At 44.9% G+C, this 18,632-nt stretch overlaps 1 protein-coding gene across 15 annotated transcripts in view; it reads right to left on the reverse strand.

Annotated features, from left to right (window-relative positions):
• PDE1C (phosphodiesterase 1C) overlaps nt 1-18,632 on the reverse strand; it is a 458,978-nt gene that overhangs the window by 88,026 nt on the left and 352,320 nt on the right. For all 15 annotated transcript variants that reach the window (XR_010726522.1, XM_066238369.1, XM_066238368.1 and 12 more), the window contains 3 exons: nt 7,023-7,136; nt 5,202-5,384; nt 3,910-3,976 (listed from right to left, as the gene is read on the reverse strand). Coding sequence is in view for 14 of the 15 variants with exons in the window: in XM_066238369.1 (XP_066094466.1) it covers nt 3,910-3,976; nt 5,202-5,384; nt 7,023-7,136 (364 nt within the window). In the remaining variant the exon portion in view is untranslated. The remainder of the gene's footprint in view (nt 1-3,909; nt 3,977-5,201; nt 5,385-7,022; nt 7,137-18,632) is intronic.

Raw genomic sequence — 18,632 nt, forward strand, 5'->3', positions numbered from 1 at the left:
AGAGAGCGAGATGGATGTCCTCTCCCGCCCTTCACTGTCAGGAGGCCTGAGCCACGATTCTCCAAGTTTAATGATCTTCGGAACCAGCTGGGGTGCTCAGGAAAAATGCTGATTTTGGGTGGGGGACTCAGCAAAATCCTGGTGTGGGGCCTGGAATCTGCATTTAACAAGCACCTCGTTTAACTGGTTTAAACAATCTCCCTCTCTTCCCACCCTTGGCCCGAGGGCCATTCCCATGGAGAAACTGCACGAACTTCCTGTCACTCTAACATACAGGAAGCCGGGATCTGCTCACTTCCTCCCACTTCAAACCTGGCCTCCATCCAGAGTGACTCCTGACGTCACACAAACAGGTCCTCCTAAAGAACAGAACACCTCCACATTCCCAACAACCCCACCTCAGAAGGGTAGCGACGAAACGCCCCAAATCAGAAGCTAGTATCTGTTTTAAATGGAAAAAATAGAAAGAATCAGAATGCCACACATTTCAAATTTAGAGACTGGCGGTTCATTATTCTCTTAAATTAAACGTTGTTCTATGCCATGTTCTTACACTCATCACAAAGGTTAACATGAGAATAGCCAGCTGGCTGTTCTATTGAACCGTATTCCCTCAGTCCTTGGGGAAATTTTCTGTGCTGGAAGAAAACAATAGTGATCCCATCTGAACTGCTGGCAGTGAAGCAGAAATAACCTTTTTCTAACAGGCACTACATTAAAAAAAAAAAAAAAAAAAGAGGAAAAAGTTTCTATCAGTGTGATCTCTCCAAGTCACCTCCAATCCACTGCAAATAAAACCCAAGTCCAAGGAAGCAGAAGAATATTACATCGTAAAAGACCTTAAAGTTCCCCAGTGAACAGTGGACAGGACCAGGAGAAAGAGCAATGTTATAGCCTTGTCCATGTATCAGCGATACTTGTGGACAAGGGTAGCAATTCAGAGAGTTAGCACTTAATCTTTGCCTGAATCATCTAAACAACATGTGTGCATTTGAGAAGCAGATTCCCTGAAGCACTAGATGACAATTCATGCACATCACAGGTGGCTCCACCTTTTCTTCAATTATTCTGCAGAGAAAAGACGCTCCAATATGAACTTTGTCATACCTGTGCAATCACCTGTATTTATGTGCACAATAAAGGGAGGGATTAAAAATAAAAGACGCTTTTAATGTTGCTAATACTTTTCACTGAATGTTTCAGGTTCAATTATGAAAATCAATGCAACTTTATAGCAGGTGTTATAAAACATCAAATCTTATATGAAGTGATCTCACTGATTAAATGGGAAATGTCACTGATATAAATAATAAATCACAGTGATATATATTGAGCATTAAAGTGGCAGCTGCAGAGGAGTGAGAGAAAACACGCATCTCCTTGCTGGATCCTTCTCCAGTATCCTTCTTATTCTTAAGATGAGTTAAGAAGCAACATTAAGTTGATAAAGACAGATATTACACTGGATCTTAGCCAAAAGGCCTTAGTAGCAATTCACCTATTTGAATGGCTATTAGCAACAAGACATGTAATAGGTGTTGGAGAGATTGTGGAGAAAAAGGAACCCTGCTACGCTGCTGGTGGGAATGTAAACTGGTGCAGCCACTATGGAAAACAGTATGGAGGCTTCTTCACAAAAGCTAAGAATAGAGTTACCATCTGACCCAGCAAGCCCTCTTCCAGGTATCTACCAAATAATCTGAAAACATTTATTCATAAAGATATGCATATGCCCCATGTTCACTGTAGCATCATCTGCGGAGGCTAGCACATGGAAACAACCGAAGTGTCTTTCAATGGATGATTGGGTAACAAAGCTGTGGTACATGTATATATACAATGGAATACTACTCAGCCACAAGGAAAGATGAAATACTGCCATTTGCAACAATATAAATGGGTTTTAAGAATATCATGCTAAGGGCGATAAGACAGATGGAAAAGTCAAGAACCATATGATTTCACTCATATGTAGGATATAAATGAACAAATAAGACAAATAAACAACTCAAAGACAAAGGCAACAGTATGGCGGTTTCCAGAGGGAAGTGGCCATGGAGGAGATAAAAAGGTTAATGAGGATGAAATACACAGCTCACAAAAATGAGGGGATCAGGAAACGTGCAGATACTCCAGTCCTTTCAGCCTTTCGTATATGGTGCATTTTCACCAATGAAATACAAGTTGCTTTGGCATCTCATTTGCATAATCAAACAACTTTCTTTGACGTGTCGTTTGCTTTTCTGATGTTATTTAATAAAAAAATAAAATATTTCATTTTTTTTTAATCGCTTCATATTCATTTTGAAATTGAATTGCTCATTTTTGTGAGCAGTTTATATAGTACCGGAAGGAGACCGAACTTCAGGTGGTGAACATACATGGAGTATGCAGATGCTGTATCGTAGAATTGTGCACTTGAAACCTATACAATTTCATTCAGCCATGTCACCTCAATAAATTCAATAAAATTTAAAAAAAGAGATGCAGAAAGTGGAGAACTGAGAATCTCAACAAACAGTGTCTCACAAATCTAGCTAGTGAATATCTCTGAGACAAGAGACAAGAACTCTGAAATGCAGAAATCAAAATGGCCCTAAAAGACTTTTTCTTGACATTGAGTTGATCAAGAAGCACTCCCATCCCCTAGTCCAGTGGTCCCCAACCTATTCTGGGCCACGGATCAGTTTAATGTCAGAAAATATTTTCATATTCCGGACCGGCTTTTAGGGTGGGACGAATAAATGTATCACGTGACCAAGACAAGTGTCAACAGTGAGTCTTAGATGGATGTAACAGAGGGAATCTGGTCATTTTTTAAAAATAAAACATCGTTCAGACTTAAATATAAATAAAACGGAAATAATGTAAGCTATTTATTCTTTCTCTGCAGGCCGGTACCAAATGGCCCACAGACCAATACCGGTCCATGGCCCGGGGGTTGGGGACCACTGCCTTAGTCCATAAATAGATAATTGAAGTAATGTTCAAGTTTCAGAGAAAGACAACAATAGCTTTAGCCACGGTCAGAATCCTGGGACGTCCCTGAGTAAGTGGACACAACTTCGTGTGCAGACACCACACAATGTCAACCAGCCCAGTGATCCTGGGCCTCAGCGCAGCCCCATCCTCAAATCCAGAAGCAAATCAGCTTCAACACAGCTGGGAGACCCTCAGACTGGTGGATGGGAATCAACACAAACCTAGAGGAATATACCTGCTCGAGGACTCTTAGAGATAACCTATACAATTCCAAGAGCTTGCCTGACTGGGACTAGTTTTGCAGGATCTGGCCATTTAAACTCAAACAGCTGCATGACTTCAAGGGGAACTTTTGGGGATGCGAGTCTTGGGAGAACAGTAGGGTGTATGGAGATGCCAAAGGCTCTGGATCATACATTCATGCCATAGAATATTACTGAGAGCTTACTGGGTGCCTGGAACTCCGGTTTCAAATTTTAGTTCTATCCTTATTAATCGTGGCTTTAAAAAATAAAATCTCACTGAGTCCGAGTTTATTCATCTATAAAAGGGACTTAGAGGAAGTAAATCATATAACTGTACGATTATGATCACCAAGGAGCCTCCTGATCTTGAATATTTATAACCAGATCAAGTTAGATCTTCTTTGGCCAAAGTCAGCCTGAGCCCCATATTGCCTTATCACTAAATAACTTCAAGGAAATCCACAGAGTTTGATTTAATAAAAAAAATTATCAAGATGAAGACAGAAAAGATAATGATACCATTAAAACAGATAAGTAAAAAAATAGTAAAAGTAAAATATCAGGAATGAATGGAAAATCTGTAATGAACTATAAATAAAAGCCTCTTCCTTTTTAATGAAAAATGTAACTATACTTTTTAAAGGGTACCATGTACATTGTAAGACATCGTTATTGGTATTACCTTTAATGCTTCTATAACTGCTGGTGGGTAGCTCAGTCCAACCATGTTTGATGTCCGTCTATACATTCTGGCAGTCAGAGAGGGAGAAAATGCAGTATTATATCTTATGAAGAAGAATTAGCAGGCCGCAGACTTATACCAAGTATTTACAAATAATGACAAGTCATGTCATCTGACCATCCAAGGAACCTAATTTTTTTTTAGATTTTATTTATTCATTTTTATTAGAGAGAGAGGAGAGAGAGAAGGGAGAGAGAGAGAGAGAGAGAGAGAGAGAGAAAGAGAGAGAACAGGGGGAGGAGCTGAAAGCATCAACTCTCATATGTGCCTTGACCAGGCAAGCCCAGGGTTTTGAACCGGCGACCTCAGCATTCCAGGTCGACGCTTTATCCACTGCGCCACCACAGGTCAGGCGGAACTTAAATTTTTTTTATAACCTTCCTAGTCACTCAAGTTGCCTAAGTGTAAAATTCAAAAGAAATTAATGCAATCCCAAACACATGAACTACTGGAAAAACAACAAAACAAAAAATTAATCTATGTGGTTCAGATTGAAAATTAAATTATTAACATGGGTCCTCTCTTCTGCCAGAAGTGGATGACAGTACATCCCAGAGAGCATGCAATGCAGAACTGTAACCTGAACAGAGAACCCTACGGGCAACCCTTTTAGAAGAGCTGCTGTTGTTGTTTTTTTTTAGCACTGCCGAAAACAAGCAGGAAAATGTCCCAAGTGAACTGTGGCATTTCTAAAAGCTGCAACTGTACAATAAGAATTACAAAAAAAATAAATCCATTTGTGTAATAAGGACTATAGGAAGAATAAATCAATTTCTGGACTCTAAAGCGAAGGGGAGGGGGTGGTTCAATTTCAAAGAACAAAATGGTTAACAAAACTGGAAACTTCCATGAGGCACTCAACCCTTTCAATGAACTGTCCTTTCTGGGGCAAGCTCTCCCTGAACTGTTTCAAAGGTAAATATCATCTAGGTATGTCAGCGATGATGGATCAGATGATGTCTCCTTTAAAAAAAAAAAATGAGAGACTGAGCTCAAACTAAATCTTCTCTAGATAACTAAAGGAATTGGAGCAAGGGCAGAAAGCTTGTTCTCATGACTGCTGCAGAGATTCAAATAGCTATCTATGCTTTTGCCATCTCTCATTCAGGACGGTTTCCACCCAGAATTTTCAGTATTCATAAAGATACCAAAACGATATCAAAGGAAATGAAGCTTCCAGGTTTCAGAGACCCGGGTTGCTGCTCGGCGCGTGGAAGGGCGCCGGTCCTCACCTCTCCACGAATATCCCGGCCTGCACCGCGTGCACGATGCTCTTGAACCGCGGCTTCTCCTCGCCCCTCCGGAGCATCAACCCCATCTGCCGCGTGAAGGTGGAGGCCAGCCAGTCCCGGACCTCAGACGGCACCGCATCGGACTGAATGTCGCTGAGCTCATCCTCCGTGTCCAGCAGGCGCCTGAATAGGAGAAACACAACCAGGAACACGGAGGTGAACCCTGAAGTTGGAGCTCTCCATTCAGAACCAGCTGCTCCTTCACGCCACCCCACCGGTGCAAAGAAACCAAGTTAAACTGGCCACAAAAAATACAGCACCTTTTCGGTGAGGCTTGTGAAAGCTCACCACTTGTCTTCCAAGACTGTCTTGTCTACAACTTATGATTCAGGACGGCTCTGTTTACCAGACTGGACAAAGGAACGGAGTCAGAGAAAGCCAAATGCAGTCCGTCTCAAGCCCTGTGGGTCTCAGACCCATTGTACTCTGGGGCATATAGTATTGTTATCCCTAAGTTTGTAGAATTTGAATGGAATCTAAAGCTTCCTTTTAAAAATGCATCCACAGGGAGGTTTATTTCACAGATGGACCATGTGGTATTTTTTTTTTTTTTAATTAACATTTAAAGACTTTGCTATAGACAACAATCCTGTATTAAGAACTTTAAAGTTGCTAAGCAACCAGATCTTAATTGTTCCCACCACAAAAATATAATTATGTGATGTGATAGTGGTGTTAGCTAATGCTCTGGGGTCATCAATTGCAACATTTAAATGTATCAAGTCAACATGTTGTACTCCTTGAACTTTACACAATGTTATATGCCAATTATATCTCAATAACAGTAATTTAAAAAAAAAAGAAAAAGAAAAAGAAATTATAAAGTATTATCCAAATCACATCAACCCAAACAATGTCAACTGATTTTCTCTCTGGTTTGATAGGACATCACAGAAATCTAAGTGTCTAAAGTTAAGCAAAATTTCCAAAATTAAACAGTTCTTTATTTGAGCACAAAGAGATTTAAGTCATCTGTCAGATGTGCTTAGCTGATTTTTCAACCTCGTTTGTAGGCCAGACCACTAGAACAGAACACAAATGGTATTAAATCACAATAAAACTTAAAATTGTATTTTATACTTATATTAAGCCCTACCAAAAAAAAAAGAGTAAAAACAGGTATCAACGAAAGGTTATTTTTCCCCCTTTAGACACAACAGTTAGGTGAAGGGGAGAAAGTGTAACATTTGGGGAAGAAACTATGATGTCCAATTTCCTTAAATTAGAAACCAAGCATGTTACCAAAAACTAAACCACACAATTCTTAGATGACTGGGAAATCCTCCCAGGTTGGAATACAGCAGAAATGTAAGACAGCACACTGACAAAGGAGCCCTCTGAATTTAAAAAGGAAAAAGAATTTTAAAAAGAATAAAAAGCCTTTCATATTCATCATTTCAACATTTTTCTAAAGAAAAGCAATATTGTTATTTTCAAATGTATTTAGTACCTGGAAGTACTTTAATGCTTTGGATAATCCAAAGAGTCTGCTAAGAAAAACAGTAACATATAGTTAAAACTGGAGGAGAAATACTGTTGCTTAAGAAAACAAATACTTCTTCATCACCTCCAGACCCTCCACTAACAGACAGATCCTGTCAATTAAAGCAGGACCATAATATTTAGACGGAGCCTAACGATCTGCAATAATCATAGTAGACCCTACATTTGATTGTTTAAAAATCTTACTGGAATTTTTACAGTGACCTTTTCCCCTTTTACATGGTCTCACTTCATGACTTCTTGTCATTTTTAGCTTACCTGGTTTCATCAATGTATACAGATTCAAGCACAGTGGCTGCATATTCCAAATTCTTCTTAAGATCTACCACGGAAGCCTCCCCTCTCTCTAACTGTTTGACCAAAGACCGTAACCTAGGGAGGAAAAAAAAAAAGACATAATTCAATTAGAATAGAGGAAACAAAGAATAATCCTACAATTATAGCGACACATTTTACAGCCATTAAAATTTTTCTTTATTCCGATATATCAAAAAGGAAAATATAAATCTAATGATGAAGCTGACCAGTATTTCTCAAGAAGCAAGTTATAAAATAAAGGCACATGTTTTTTGTGAAGATGCTCTCATCTGCCAGGCACTGATCACCCCAACACTTTCTAGCTACCTTTTATCTTTCAAGAGTTCCCTACATGATCAGTGGTTTTGCCGCTTCTCTGATTGGCCTAACGGGATGCAGGGCAGCAGGACCAGCCACAACATCATCAAGTTGAGATTCTGCTCTGTTGACAGTTCTTGGTTCACAGTGACCATGGAGAGGAGCGGCCCCCTGGACCGCAGGTGTTCCAAGGCCGGTAAGCAGATCTAAACCACCCAAGTAATCTTAGAGAGCTCCAAAGGTACGCATGAAGGCAAACCTTTTCACTCGAAAGGAAGAATTGCTCTAGGTGCAGATAAATAAAATACCCTAGTTAAAAAAAGGCTCATATATATATATATATGTGCCTGGATGACAAACCAAGGTGCTGAGGGCCAGACCCTCTCCACCATTAGTCAACAGTCCCAGAGAGTATAAGAGATATGATACAGCACACACACTCTCCTCAGAAGAGGACTGGGTACACAGAGCCATGAACACCAGCAGGTGATCAACATTCAGTAACGGGGAACACTAAATACCACAGAGATTTGGAGACATGAGGACACTCTCCAGACAATCAGACAGCAAAAAATAAATAAATAAAAAGAGCAGAAATTTTGAGGACACTTCCTCAAAATGTATTGGCTGTGCAATATCAGGCAAGTTATTTCATTTCTATGAGTGTCAGCTATAAAATGGAGATCCAACCACCCAATTTCCTAGGTTGCTCTAAATGTTAAAGCAAATTGATATTGATGTAGTCATGTCAACCATGTGACCCAGCATTGTTTATTTTCCACCTTTACTGAGATATGGTTGACATAGCACATTGTAGAAGTCTAAGGTGTACAATGTGATGATTTAAGACATGGAAATATTGGGAAATGATTATCACAATATGGTTAGATAACACATCCATCACCTCACCTAATTGCCAATTTTTGCATGTGGTGAGAACATTTAAGATTTACTCTCAGCCCTGGCCAGCTGGCTCAGGAGTAGAGCATCGGCCTAGCATGTGGAAGTCCTGGGTTTGATTCCCAGTCAGGGCAGACAGAAGTGACCATCTGCTTCTTTACTCCTCCCTCCTTTCTCTCTCTCTCTGTCCCTCTCTTTCTCTCTCTTCCCTTCATGCAGCCATGGCTCTAGTGGTTCAAGCAAGTTGGCCCTGGGTGCTGAGGATGGCTCCATGGTCTCCACCTCAGGCGCTAAAAAAATGGCTCTGGTTGCAACAGAGCAAGGGCCCCAGATGGTCAGAGCATCACCCCGTAGTGGGCTTGCTGGGTGGATCTCAGTAGGGGCGCATGTGGGAGTCTGTCTCCGCCTCCCATCCTCTCAGTAAATTAAAAAAAAAAAAGATTTTTATCAAGTCTCTATTTGCCAAGGCTGATCTGATCTACCTTCCTAACTTGCACTCACAAAACAGAACAGTTTGACTTCTTGGCAATATGTAAGGTATTGTCTTCCAGATCCATTTGAAAATAATCAGCAATAAAAAAAAAAAGAAAAAGAAAGAAAAACTCTAGATCAACCTTATAAAGTACACAAGAAAGTCAGCCATTACAAAAGAAATTCCCAGGGAATTTGAATCATGTATCGGTAAATAAAATACAGAGGAAATTCGGTTTGAGTCACCACCTAACTTGTGAATCTCAAACGTGCAAAGGGAATTATACAAAGCACATCGGCAGAGGCCTCTGCCCCCCCGGGGGGTGGGGTGAGGTGGGCCCCGTGGCTTCCATTAGCAGCATTGAGAAGCATTCTGGGTTTCAGAGGCAGCGAGGGACAGGGAGTTGGCACAGACGGGTCCAGTCAGTCACACACCGTAGACAGCCCGTTTTGCCAAAGCAGGGGAGCGTCTGAGAGCTGTTCCAAAAAAGGAATGGAAGCTCTTCAGCAAACACATTCCTGGCTGAGTCTGCCTCTCATTCTCACTCTCACCTCCAGGGGGGGGCCCACCGACCCTCCGGGTGGCTCGGACTGGCAACTGACAAAGTAAAATGGGGGAGAGTTTAAACATTTTTATTTCTCCCTTCATCTGGGGCTTAAAGTGCCCACCAGGAATTGCTGTGAATCTCTAACAAGGCCCATCTCAATTCTCAAAGCCTAAAAGAAGGACAAAACATCAAAAACGATGAGGGGAAACCAGCAGGCTGATAGAAGAACCAGGCGGCCCCATCTACTTGTGAAGCGGCTCCCGTAAGAAATAAACACACCCAAGGAGCTGTAATCGAGTGTGTCCTCCTAGACTGAAGAAGAACCTTTATAAGCAGATGAAAAGGGATCAAATAAAACCAAGGGGGAAAAAAAAATAAATGAAAACATCTAATGTAGGTCATTGTAATTTTTTTTTTTTTATTTCAAGGAATAAAGAACGTGAAAATCTTTGACAAAATAAAATGCATTTGCTTACAAAGTAACGAAAATTTCAAGCTGGCCATAGACGTCTATCCCTGCCAAATATCAGAAAGCAATTTAACCACAAGAGCAATTTTTGAAAATAATACCGTATAATTCAAGATATCTGTTATCTGCATTTCACAGAACTGCCCTGTATATGTGAAATCGACAGATATATTCTCAGGCGTGAACACAAACAAAATTTTATTATGAAAGTGCTTTTCAGAACAGAAAAACTTTCAGGCACAACACAGACATGTAGTTTAAAAAAGATTAAAAAGAAGAGGCAGATGAATAATATTCTACAAGGACAAGCGAGTGTGGAAATGATTGACACTTCTTTTCCTAAGACAAGGTGTTTTTTTTTTATTATGAGGATGAGTTAAAACCATTAAAAAGTATTTATTGTTTGTAAATGCCACATATTTGCGACAGCAGACACCAAAGCATCCTCCTCCAAAGTCTCGCTTCACTGTACTTCACCCAAGTGCTTCAGAACTTAGATTTCTCCCCCCTGCATGGAGTGGACAGACAAAAGGAAACCCCATGGCACCAAAGGCCCGTGGAGTCCACTTGCAGGGCCAGGGCACGACCCTAGGCTAACACACCTGCTGCATGCTGAGCACCTGGGCATGCCCAGGAGTCCGCAGGGACACACTCACCGGAATGAGAGGGTCAGCACCACAGTACCAGGCCATTAATTTCCGAAAGAGTCACTTCAAATCCAGACTCTTGGCTCTATTCGATAGGCCAAAAGAAAGCTACTTAAAACTCACCACAATCGGTCTGACTATAATTAAAATTACTAAGAACTGCCCTGGCCGGTTAGCTCAGTGGTAGAGTGTCAGCCTGGCGTGTGGAAGTCCCGGGTTCGATTCCCGGCCAGGGCACACAGGAGAAGCGCCCATCTGCTTCTCCACCCCCCCCCTCCTTCCTCTCTGTCTCTCTCTTCCCCTCCAGCAGCCAAGGCTCCATTGGAGCAAGGATGGCCCGGGCGCTGGGGATGGCTCCTTGGCCTCTGCCCCAGGCGCTAGAGTGGCTCTGGTCGCGGCAGAGCGACGCCCCAGAGGGGCAGAGCATCGCCCCCTGGTGGGCAGAGCGTCGCCCCTGGTGGGCGTGCCGGGTGGATCCCGGTCAGGCGCATGCGGGAGTCTGTCTGACTGTCTCTCCCGGTTTCTAGCTTCAGAAAAATACAAAAAAAAAAAAAAAATTAGTAAGAACTATATGGAGTATCACTTAGCATCTGCCATTGTTAACAGTTCCCACTCCTGGGAAAGCACGGTGGAGGGGACATCAAGTCAGGAAGAGCCCTCACATCTCTTGTAATCTGGCCGCCAGGACCCCAGGCCAGAGCAAGCAAGGTGCCCCCAGGGAAAGCATCACCCCAAACTCCGCTCAGCATGTCAGATCAGCAGCCCTGAAGATCCTCTCCCCCCAGAAAGTCCAATACTTTGTGCCACCAATAACCAGAAAATCAGCGCTGTGGGCCTTCCCCCGACGCGGTCACCAATAGAGCTAGACGTGCAACCACAGTCACGTGTGTGTATTCAGGGTGTGGGTCTGACCCGGAGCAAACACTTCACCAGCAGCTTCAACAAACCCAGTGAAGAAATGACACAGAATAAGGCACCTCTGGGTGCACACTTGGCACCAGAAATTCCAGGCTATGCCCATCCTTCTAGCTGAGGAGATGAGCGGAAGGGTCCACCAGCATCCCAGCAGACAGTGAAGGGCACCCTGGATGACGCCCAGCCGACATGCACCTCGCCTTATCCAACGACGACTAATCAGGAAAAAAAAATTGTTAAGAGATTTAGCAACGAGGAAGCAGAGAGTACAACACTCATAATGCGGAGAAAAGACTCACTTTCGAAAAGAAAATTCACTCAAGGAAACAAATTTGAGGGAGCCTCTGCCTGCCTTTGTTCAATGAAATTCAAGAAAACAGGTTTGCGGCACAAAAGTGAAAAAGCTGGAATCATAGAGTAATAAAAAGTAAACATATTGAGAAAGAATACACTTTTAAAAAACAAACATAGCAATGTCAAGACTATATGAACTTAAAAAAAAAAAAAAAAAAAAAGGAAACGATAAGCAGCTTCCGACACAGCCAGCCCCTGTTTGGACTGACACCCATCACGTACCAGCTGCAGATGTCCCTGCTCCCACAGCTGCCGGCTTGCTACTCTCGCATCTGCCACACAAACCCTCGGAAGTTCCAGATGTCCCTGTTTTCAAATATTGTTCAACTGCAGGACGGCATTTGGGTGGGCGATGCTCGAGAAGCCTCTTAGCTTGTTCTTTCCCACAGACCTTTTACCCTTCTCGGCACACCCTGCCCTGCCCTGCCCTGCCCTGCCCACCACCTACCTCTGGGGGAAATGACCACTTTCTGGGCAAAGCAGCTGCAAGGTAGTTCTTTTGCCACTGGACACCAACTAAGACTGCAAAACTTCCCTAAAAGTTTCTGAGAACGAGGAGGTGCCCTCCCTGTGTTCTGTTAGAGAATGCAGGTTTTCCCCAGTTCCGAGTCCGTCGTAAGAAATGTTGTCTAAAAGTAGCCAAGATCTTTCAATGCCTGTAATTGAAAGGTATTCTGTTCAACTTGGAGAAGATGCGCTAACACGGGGCAGCGCAAGCCTGGATGTTTTTCCAGGTGAACTCATTTTACCTAAAGGCCAGTGTCCGTGCCCAGGACAGCTCCTGTGGCAAGCTCTAATAATCCATGCATCTAGTTTTGTTTTGTTTGTGGGTTTTTTTTAATACTACTCAGAATGATTTTTAGTCTGCGCGCCTCAAGGAAGGGAGAAAGTGAGAAAGAGAGGGAGGGAACGGGAAAACGGACAACTATCAAGTTTCTCTTCTGAGTGAACGTTCCTAGTTTCCAGCACTCCATCCATTTCTGTCACCACGGCTGCCAAGTAACGGCTCCAGGGTAGAAGTGCCGCACCATTTTAGGAGTGGCTCCTGCTTCCCAGCGTTGGCAAGGCGCCTTTCTGTTCAGCTCGTGTGCCGTTTCGTTGTGGACGAGCCCCTGCACCTTCTCACGAGTCTCGTTTCTCCACGGACCCGCTTTGCTCCACACATGCCTCTCCGCTCCAGGCCGTAGGCTGAAACGTACAGTTCTCTGTGCCCTACGTCTAGAACAAGCCCCGGACCCTGCCTCCCCTCGGCACCATGCCAGGCTGTGGGGTGCAGAAAAGCGTTAGAAGAGAGGAAGGAATTCAGTGAGGAAAGGCCTGAACGTTGTAGTTTGAAATCTGAAAGGCTGTCGGACTAGAAGAAAGCCTTCATATTTCCCCCTCCCCACACACACACACAAAAATAATATCCAAGACCCAGGGGGTGGGCTTTATTAGGAAGCAACGTTTTGCCTCAACTTCGTAACTTAGAAAGCCCTGCCATGGCCGAGGCACTATTCCTACCCAAGTGAGGCCCCCCAAACCCTGCAATACTATGACTTGAAAACATGTATTTGTTGAGCTTTAGACATCACTAGAATGAAATCACCAGACAAGCACAAGAAAACGTAAAGTGGAATAAAAAGCCATGAAACACTCTCTCCTCCATCTGTCCGTTCGGCCCGAGGTTATTGCCTCTGAGAATGGGTCAGCAGTTCCTAAGATGGCAGCGCAGCCAACGACGGCCACTGTCTCAGACGGGCGTTGTTCAGTTTGAAAGAATGTGAAAGGGAACGGGATCTTTCACAGTATTTCCCTTCCGCGCCCCAGTGAATTACGAGTCCTAAAAATTCATCGGAATAAAACAATCACCGTTTCGGTCCCTTCCGTACGGGGGTTTGTTGGCCAAAGGCGTTGCTGCGTCCTCTTCACGCACCTGCCTCCTCCACGTCAGCCCCGCCCCCTGCCACTTACCTAAATGCCACGGAAAGTAAATTAAAACAGCTCCACAACACCTGCCCACCACCCGCCCCCGCCGTGAAATGCCCAAAGTGACTTTCAGGCTTCGGCTTGAATATCATCCGTAATGCCAACTTCGTATTCTTCTAGTGAGGTGTTTGTTTCTATAATGGATTAAGATGGCTGCACTTGAAACACTCATTCAACATGCACTGGGGTTTCTGCATGTGGGCGCCACGATAGGCTCTAGACCGGGCGTCCCCAAACTACAGCCCGCAGGCCACCTGCAGCCCCCCTGAGGCCATTTATCCGGCCCCTGCCGCACTTCTGAAAGGGGTACCTCTTTCATTGGTGGTCAGTGAGAGGAGCGCTGTATGTGGCGGCCCCTCTACTGGTCTGAGGGACAGTGAACTGGCCTCCTGTTTGGGGGACCCCTGCTCTAGACCTAAGAAGTTTGGGGACCCCTGCTCTAGACCTACAAAGCGGGGAAACGCAGTGTCTTCCCGCAATTAGGATCGGCGGACAGCTACCTCGCGCCCTCCACGCAGTACAGCAAGCATGACGGCAGAGGTGCTGCAGGGGGCGGAGCCAGCAGAGAGGAGGGGAATCTCCCAGCAACGAGCCCCCCTCTAGAGGACGTGGCGTCAGAGCTGTCGGAGGCCAGCCAGGCATCCGCCAGGCAAGCAAGATGAGATGCAGAAATGGTGGGCTCTGGACCGAGAAAGCAGCCTAAGGGCGGCGGTCCCTCCCGGAAGCTCCACAGCAGGCTGCCACTCAGGGGTATGGAAGGAGACCAAGCTGCGAAAGAAGGCAGAAGCCAGCCCCTTCCCCAGGGGATCGGGAACCTATGGCTCGCGAGCCAGAATGTGGCTCGTTTGATGGCTGCATCTGGCTCGCAGACAAATCTTTAATAAAAAAAAAATGTTAAAAATATAAAACATTCTCATGTATTACAATCCATTCATTTCCTACCGCTCATGTTCATGGTTGCAGGTGGATGGAGCCAATCACAGCTGTCCTCTGGGACCAAACCAAATTTTTATTGGATAACGTGTAGTGTACACGGGTCATTGTATGGCTCTCACAGAATTACATTTTAAAATATGTGGCGTTCATGGCTCTCTCAGCCAAAAAGGTTCCCGACCCCTGCCCTACACAGTCAAGGTTTCGTGGCGCCTGTTTGTGGGTGTGAGGGGGAGAGCTTATCGGGAAAGAACGCTTAGAGAAGAACACGTTTTATTGGCCATCGTTCTTCAGGACAAAGGAATGAAAACAATGGAAACAAAAACGCAGAGAATCGTCAGAGCATCATTCAGAATCCACCACATGCACACTGTGGGGGCTGTGCAGGGGGGAGCAGCTGGAATCCTGCCAGGCTGCCAAAAAGGTAAGTTCCAGAAGCCACTTTTCATTTGCAGCTATTCATGTGGAAAGAAATCACCATCACTTTTCCCTGCTGATAAACACATCACTTCAAAAACATCCATTTCAATGGACCAAAGAAATGAGAACTAAAAACCTCTCTGAATGGTGGTAATGAGAAAAGGAAGATGAGCAGAAAGGAGAAGAAAGCTCGCAGGAAGATTTCAGGAGGTTGGAACCACACACAGACATGACTCTCTACATCTTAGAGCTCCCTCAATTTTATTCCCTGAATTCAGTCTCTTATCTAACTGGAATTACCTTGTGTGGGTAGAACGATCCAGATGCTAACACACTCACTCACCCAACAAAACCACGGGAATTCTACCATACTAGAAACGTCGTATGTTATAGCAAGATAAATTTAAGATTACCTTTTTCCTCCACTTTTTAAAATAAATAAATAAATAAATAAATAACAGAGATAAAATTAATTCACGGACACAAACCTGCAAAGAATGGCCGATGAGATGCTGAATTAGCACACCTCCCTTCCTAACGAACTCCGGAAGGATTAGAGAACAAAACAACAAAACTCCAAGAGAACCGGGAAACCCCTCAGGTGACTCGCCCTGAACATGTGAGGGCAGTGCCGTGCGCATCCTGGGTCTCAGACAGACCTGGGCTGGACATGACAGGGAAGCAAATTCTACAGGCTTCTATTGTGCCCCGCCCTTCGCCACTTCCAGATGCCCAGTGGCTGCTCCCACGCCTCTGGTGACCCACAACTCTAAAGGTCAAGAGATCCCAGAGAGTTTCATCAGGGTTGTTTGTCCCACCTAATGGCTCCTCTAAGGTTCCCGAGATGGCCAGAGAAGGGAACAGAATGTGGAGGGACACGTGTGGGAGGTGTTTATGAACCAGGCTGGCATGGGAAGGCATCATCTCTGGTCACTTCCCATTGTCCAGAATCCAGCCACGTGGCCACCCTTGTAAGCGTGAAGCTGGAAGATGGGAGTCCAGTTGTGTGCCCTGGAGGAAGAGCCAGCCGATCTCTGCCGCAGCTGGAGAGTGGAACCACGTCATTCACGCTTGTTTTTTCTTTCAAGCCTTGTGTTTCTACCCCGGCGAGGGCATCAAATGAATATTGTCTATGAAAGCGACTTGTTAACTTTATAATCCTATTAAATGGAGAGACGTGATCATCCTGATTGTGAGATCACTCCCCACACACACACACACACACACCTTAGGATACAAATGAGATCGTTTTCAAGGGAATTCTCCCGAGTGAATAAAACCATTCCCGAAAGAGTACATGCTATCATGTTCCATTTGTGCCACGTTTCTGAAAGGACGTAAAGAACAGATCAGTGGTTGTCAAGGGTCAGAGAAAGAGGAGAGTGGGGTGAAGACAGGTGTGGAAAAGGAAGCCCACGAGAAGGACAGCATTCTGCACCTCGACTGTGGTAACAGTTGCGTAAACCGACATCCGTAATAAAGCTGCCCAGAACGAAACACAGGCACGCACGCGAGCACAATAAAACTGGGGAAATCTGAAGACGACAGGTGGGTTATGTTAATGTCCATATCCTGGTTGTTCCATACTTTTGCGAGATACCTGCATTGGGAAAAACTAGCTAACGTGCTCGAGCAAGTAGGGAGGAAGGAAGAAATGTTCGCAGGTAAGCTATTAACCGTGCCTGAAGGTTCCGGAGAGGAGCCAGCAGGGCACACAGCCGATGACATTGGGAGCTTGGTGAGAACCAGAGAAAGACTCAAGGCCGTTTCATGCTGGGGGCTCTCAGGACCAACAGAAGAGACTGAGATGCCAGCCAGTGGCCACCACACTAACAAGATGAGGAAAGAAGAACCCAGAGCCTTTACTAAAGGGTCCCCGAGTCCACCTCGACTGGCCACGACCCTCTGGGATCTCTGAGGGCTGAGACACTTTTCCTCCTGCACAGTCACGGTCCCTTTCCAGAAGTGTGTGTCACCGTGAAGGTGACTTCACTCTGGCAGGCTGGCCGGGAAGGGTCTGTAAGAAAGGAGACGCAGAGCTGGCGGCGCAGGCAAGGAAGGGGGTGGTGACAGCCTGTCACGTCATTGTGCTGCACTGTGTGGTCCTTTCCTACCGAGTAGGAAAACGATGTGCATATTATTCACATTTGAGGTTCGTTTTCAACATAATTACCATTCAATTTCCTTCCTACCACCGATCATTTTGGAAATAGTTCTTCTTAGGGGGGCAGGGGGTAGAGAGGGTAGAGATCTAGACCTGTAGTGCATTATGATTTATTGTCTGTCTGTGCTAGCACATTCTAACAACTGAATGTGTCGAAATCAAAAGCTCTTCCTTTTGGGGGGGGGGGCTATATATTAGTAGAAAAAGACGAGTTGAAGTAATTGTTATTCATTCAAGTGTCACCGTCTCACCCACTAGCATTCCCTCCCTCTCTTTGTGGGTGGGGACTGGGACTCTATTCATTGTTCCTTCTATTAGAATAGCGACCCCCTTCCCCTGCTCTGGTTAGAAACACAAGCTTGTTACAGCTCAGGTAGCTAAACAAGGTAACAACTAAGACAGGACCCAACTCCCATAACTATTTAGGAAGAAAATTCATCCCCGGTTAGCTATTTTCCGTCAGGATTTACAAGGAGAGTTGACTTACAAAGGAATTAGCAGTAATCCTGCCCAATACCGGTGGATCAATAAGGAGAAAGCACTCCACCGCCCCCAAGTCAATTAGTCCTCATCGTGGACGACGGTCACTTTTGTGGTTTAAAATTATTAGCTGGTGCTTTGGCGTTTCCCCCTCGTGAGCAGTGTGAGCCTCCACTCCGCTAGCTTCCTCATTTAGAATTTTTCAAACCTCCTACATCCTGACACATCGGCTGTAAGACTTTTTTTTTTTTTAATGACACTTGATCCTACGTGGTGTCGTAATATGTTCTATTACTGAAAGTAAAAAAGAAGAATTTTTTTTCCAGAAGAGATTTGTTGAGCTTTAGTGTCTAGCTCGGGGACTGGAAAGAGGAAGGGATAATTCCATTAAATGATTCTCTATTAAAGGGAAAAGAGAAACCGATGGAACCACAGACTGCTCCACACACACACCGACTCTGGAAGCATACGTGAGAACTGTAAAACCCGGAGGTGGTGTGTTCACACCACCACTACTGAATGTGTCTAGAGAGGAAGATTTCCGTTCCCCCCTCCCCCACCCCCGCTGGGCCACAAACCCAAACAGCCAGGGCTCGGTGAGGACCCTGCCCGGCCTCGCCGCAGAGGGGAGACCTGCTCTGTCCACAACCCAGACCAGCCACAGGCCAACCAGAGCAGGTGTGATGGCTGATCACAGATCTTCCTGCAGAGGAGGGGCTGGGCTTGGGCAGCGTTGCTATGAGACCAGGACAACAGGAGCCTAGTTTCTAGCGCTGGGACTGGTCTTTCAGGTTTATAGTCAGTCAGATGCGTGGTTCGAGGGACAGCCCAGGCCACATCTGTGTGTGCCTTTGGCCCTGGGCTCTTCACCAGGCTCGCTGCAGACGCAGCGTGGATTCCTGCCTTCCTGTTTCTTCTCAGCCCCGACATGCTCACGGTTCCCTGAACAAAGATGCTATTGGGATCGGAAGTGGAAAGCCAAAC

Source organism: Saccopteryx bilineata, chromosome 7 (assembly GCF_036850765.1).
Source record: "Saccopteryx bilineata isolate mSacBil1 chromosome 7, mSacBil1_pri_phased_curated, whole genome shotgun sequence".
NCBI classification, from domain to species: domain Eukaryota; kingdom Metazoa; phylum Chordata; class Mammalia; order Chiroptera; family Emballonuridae; genus Saccopteryx; species Saccopteryx bilineata.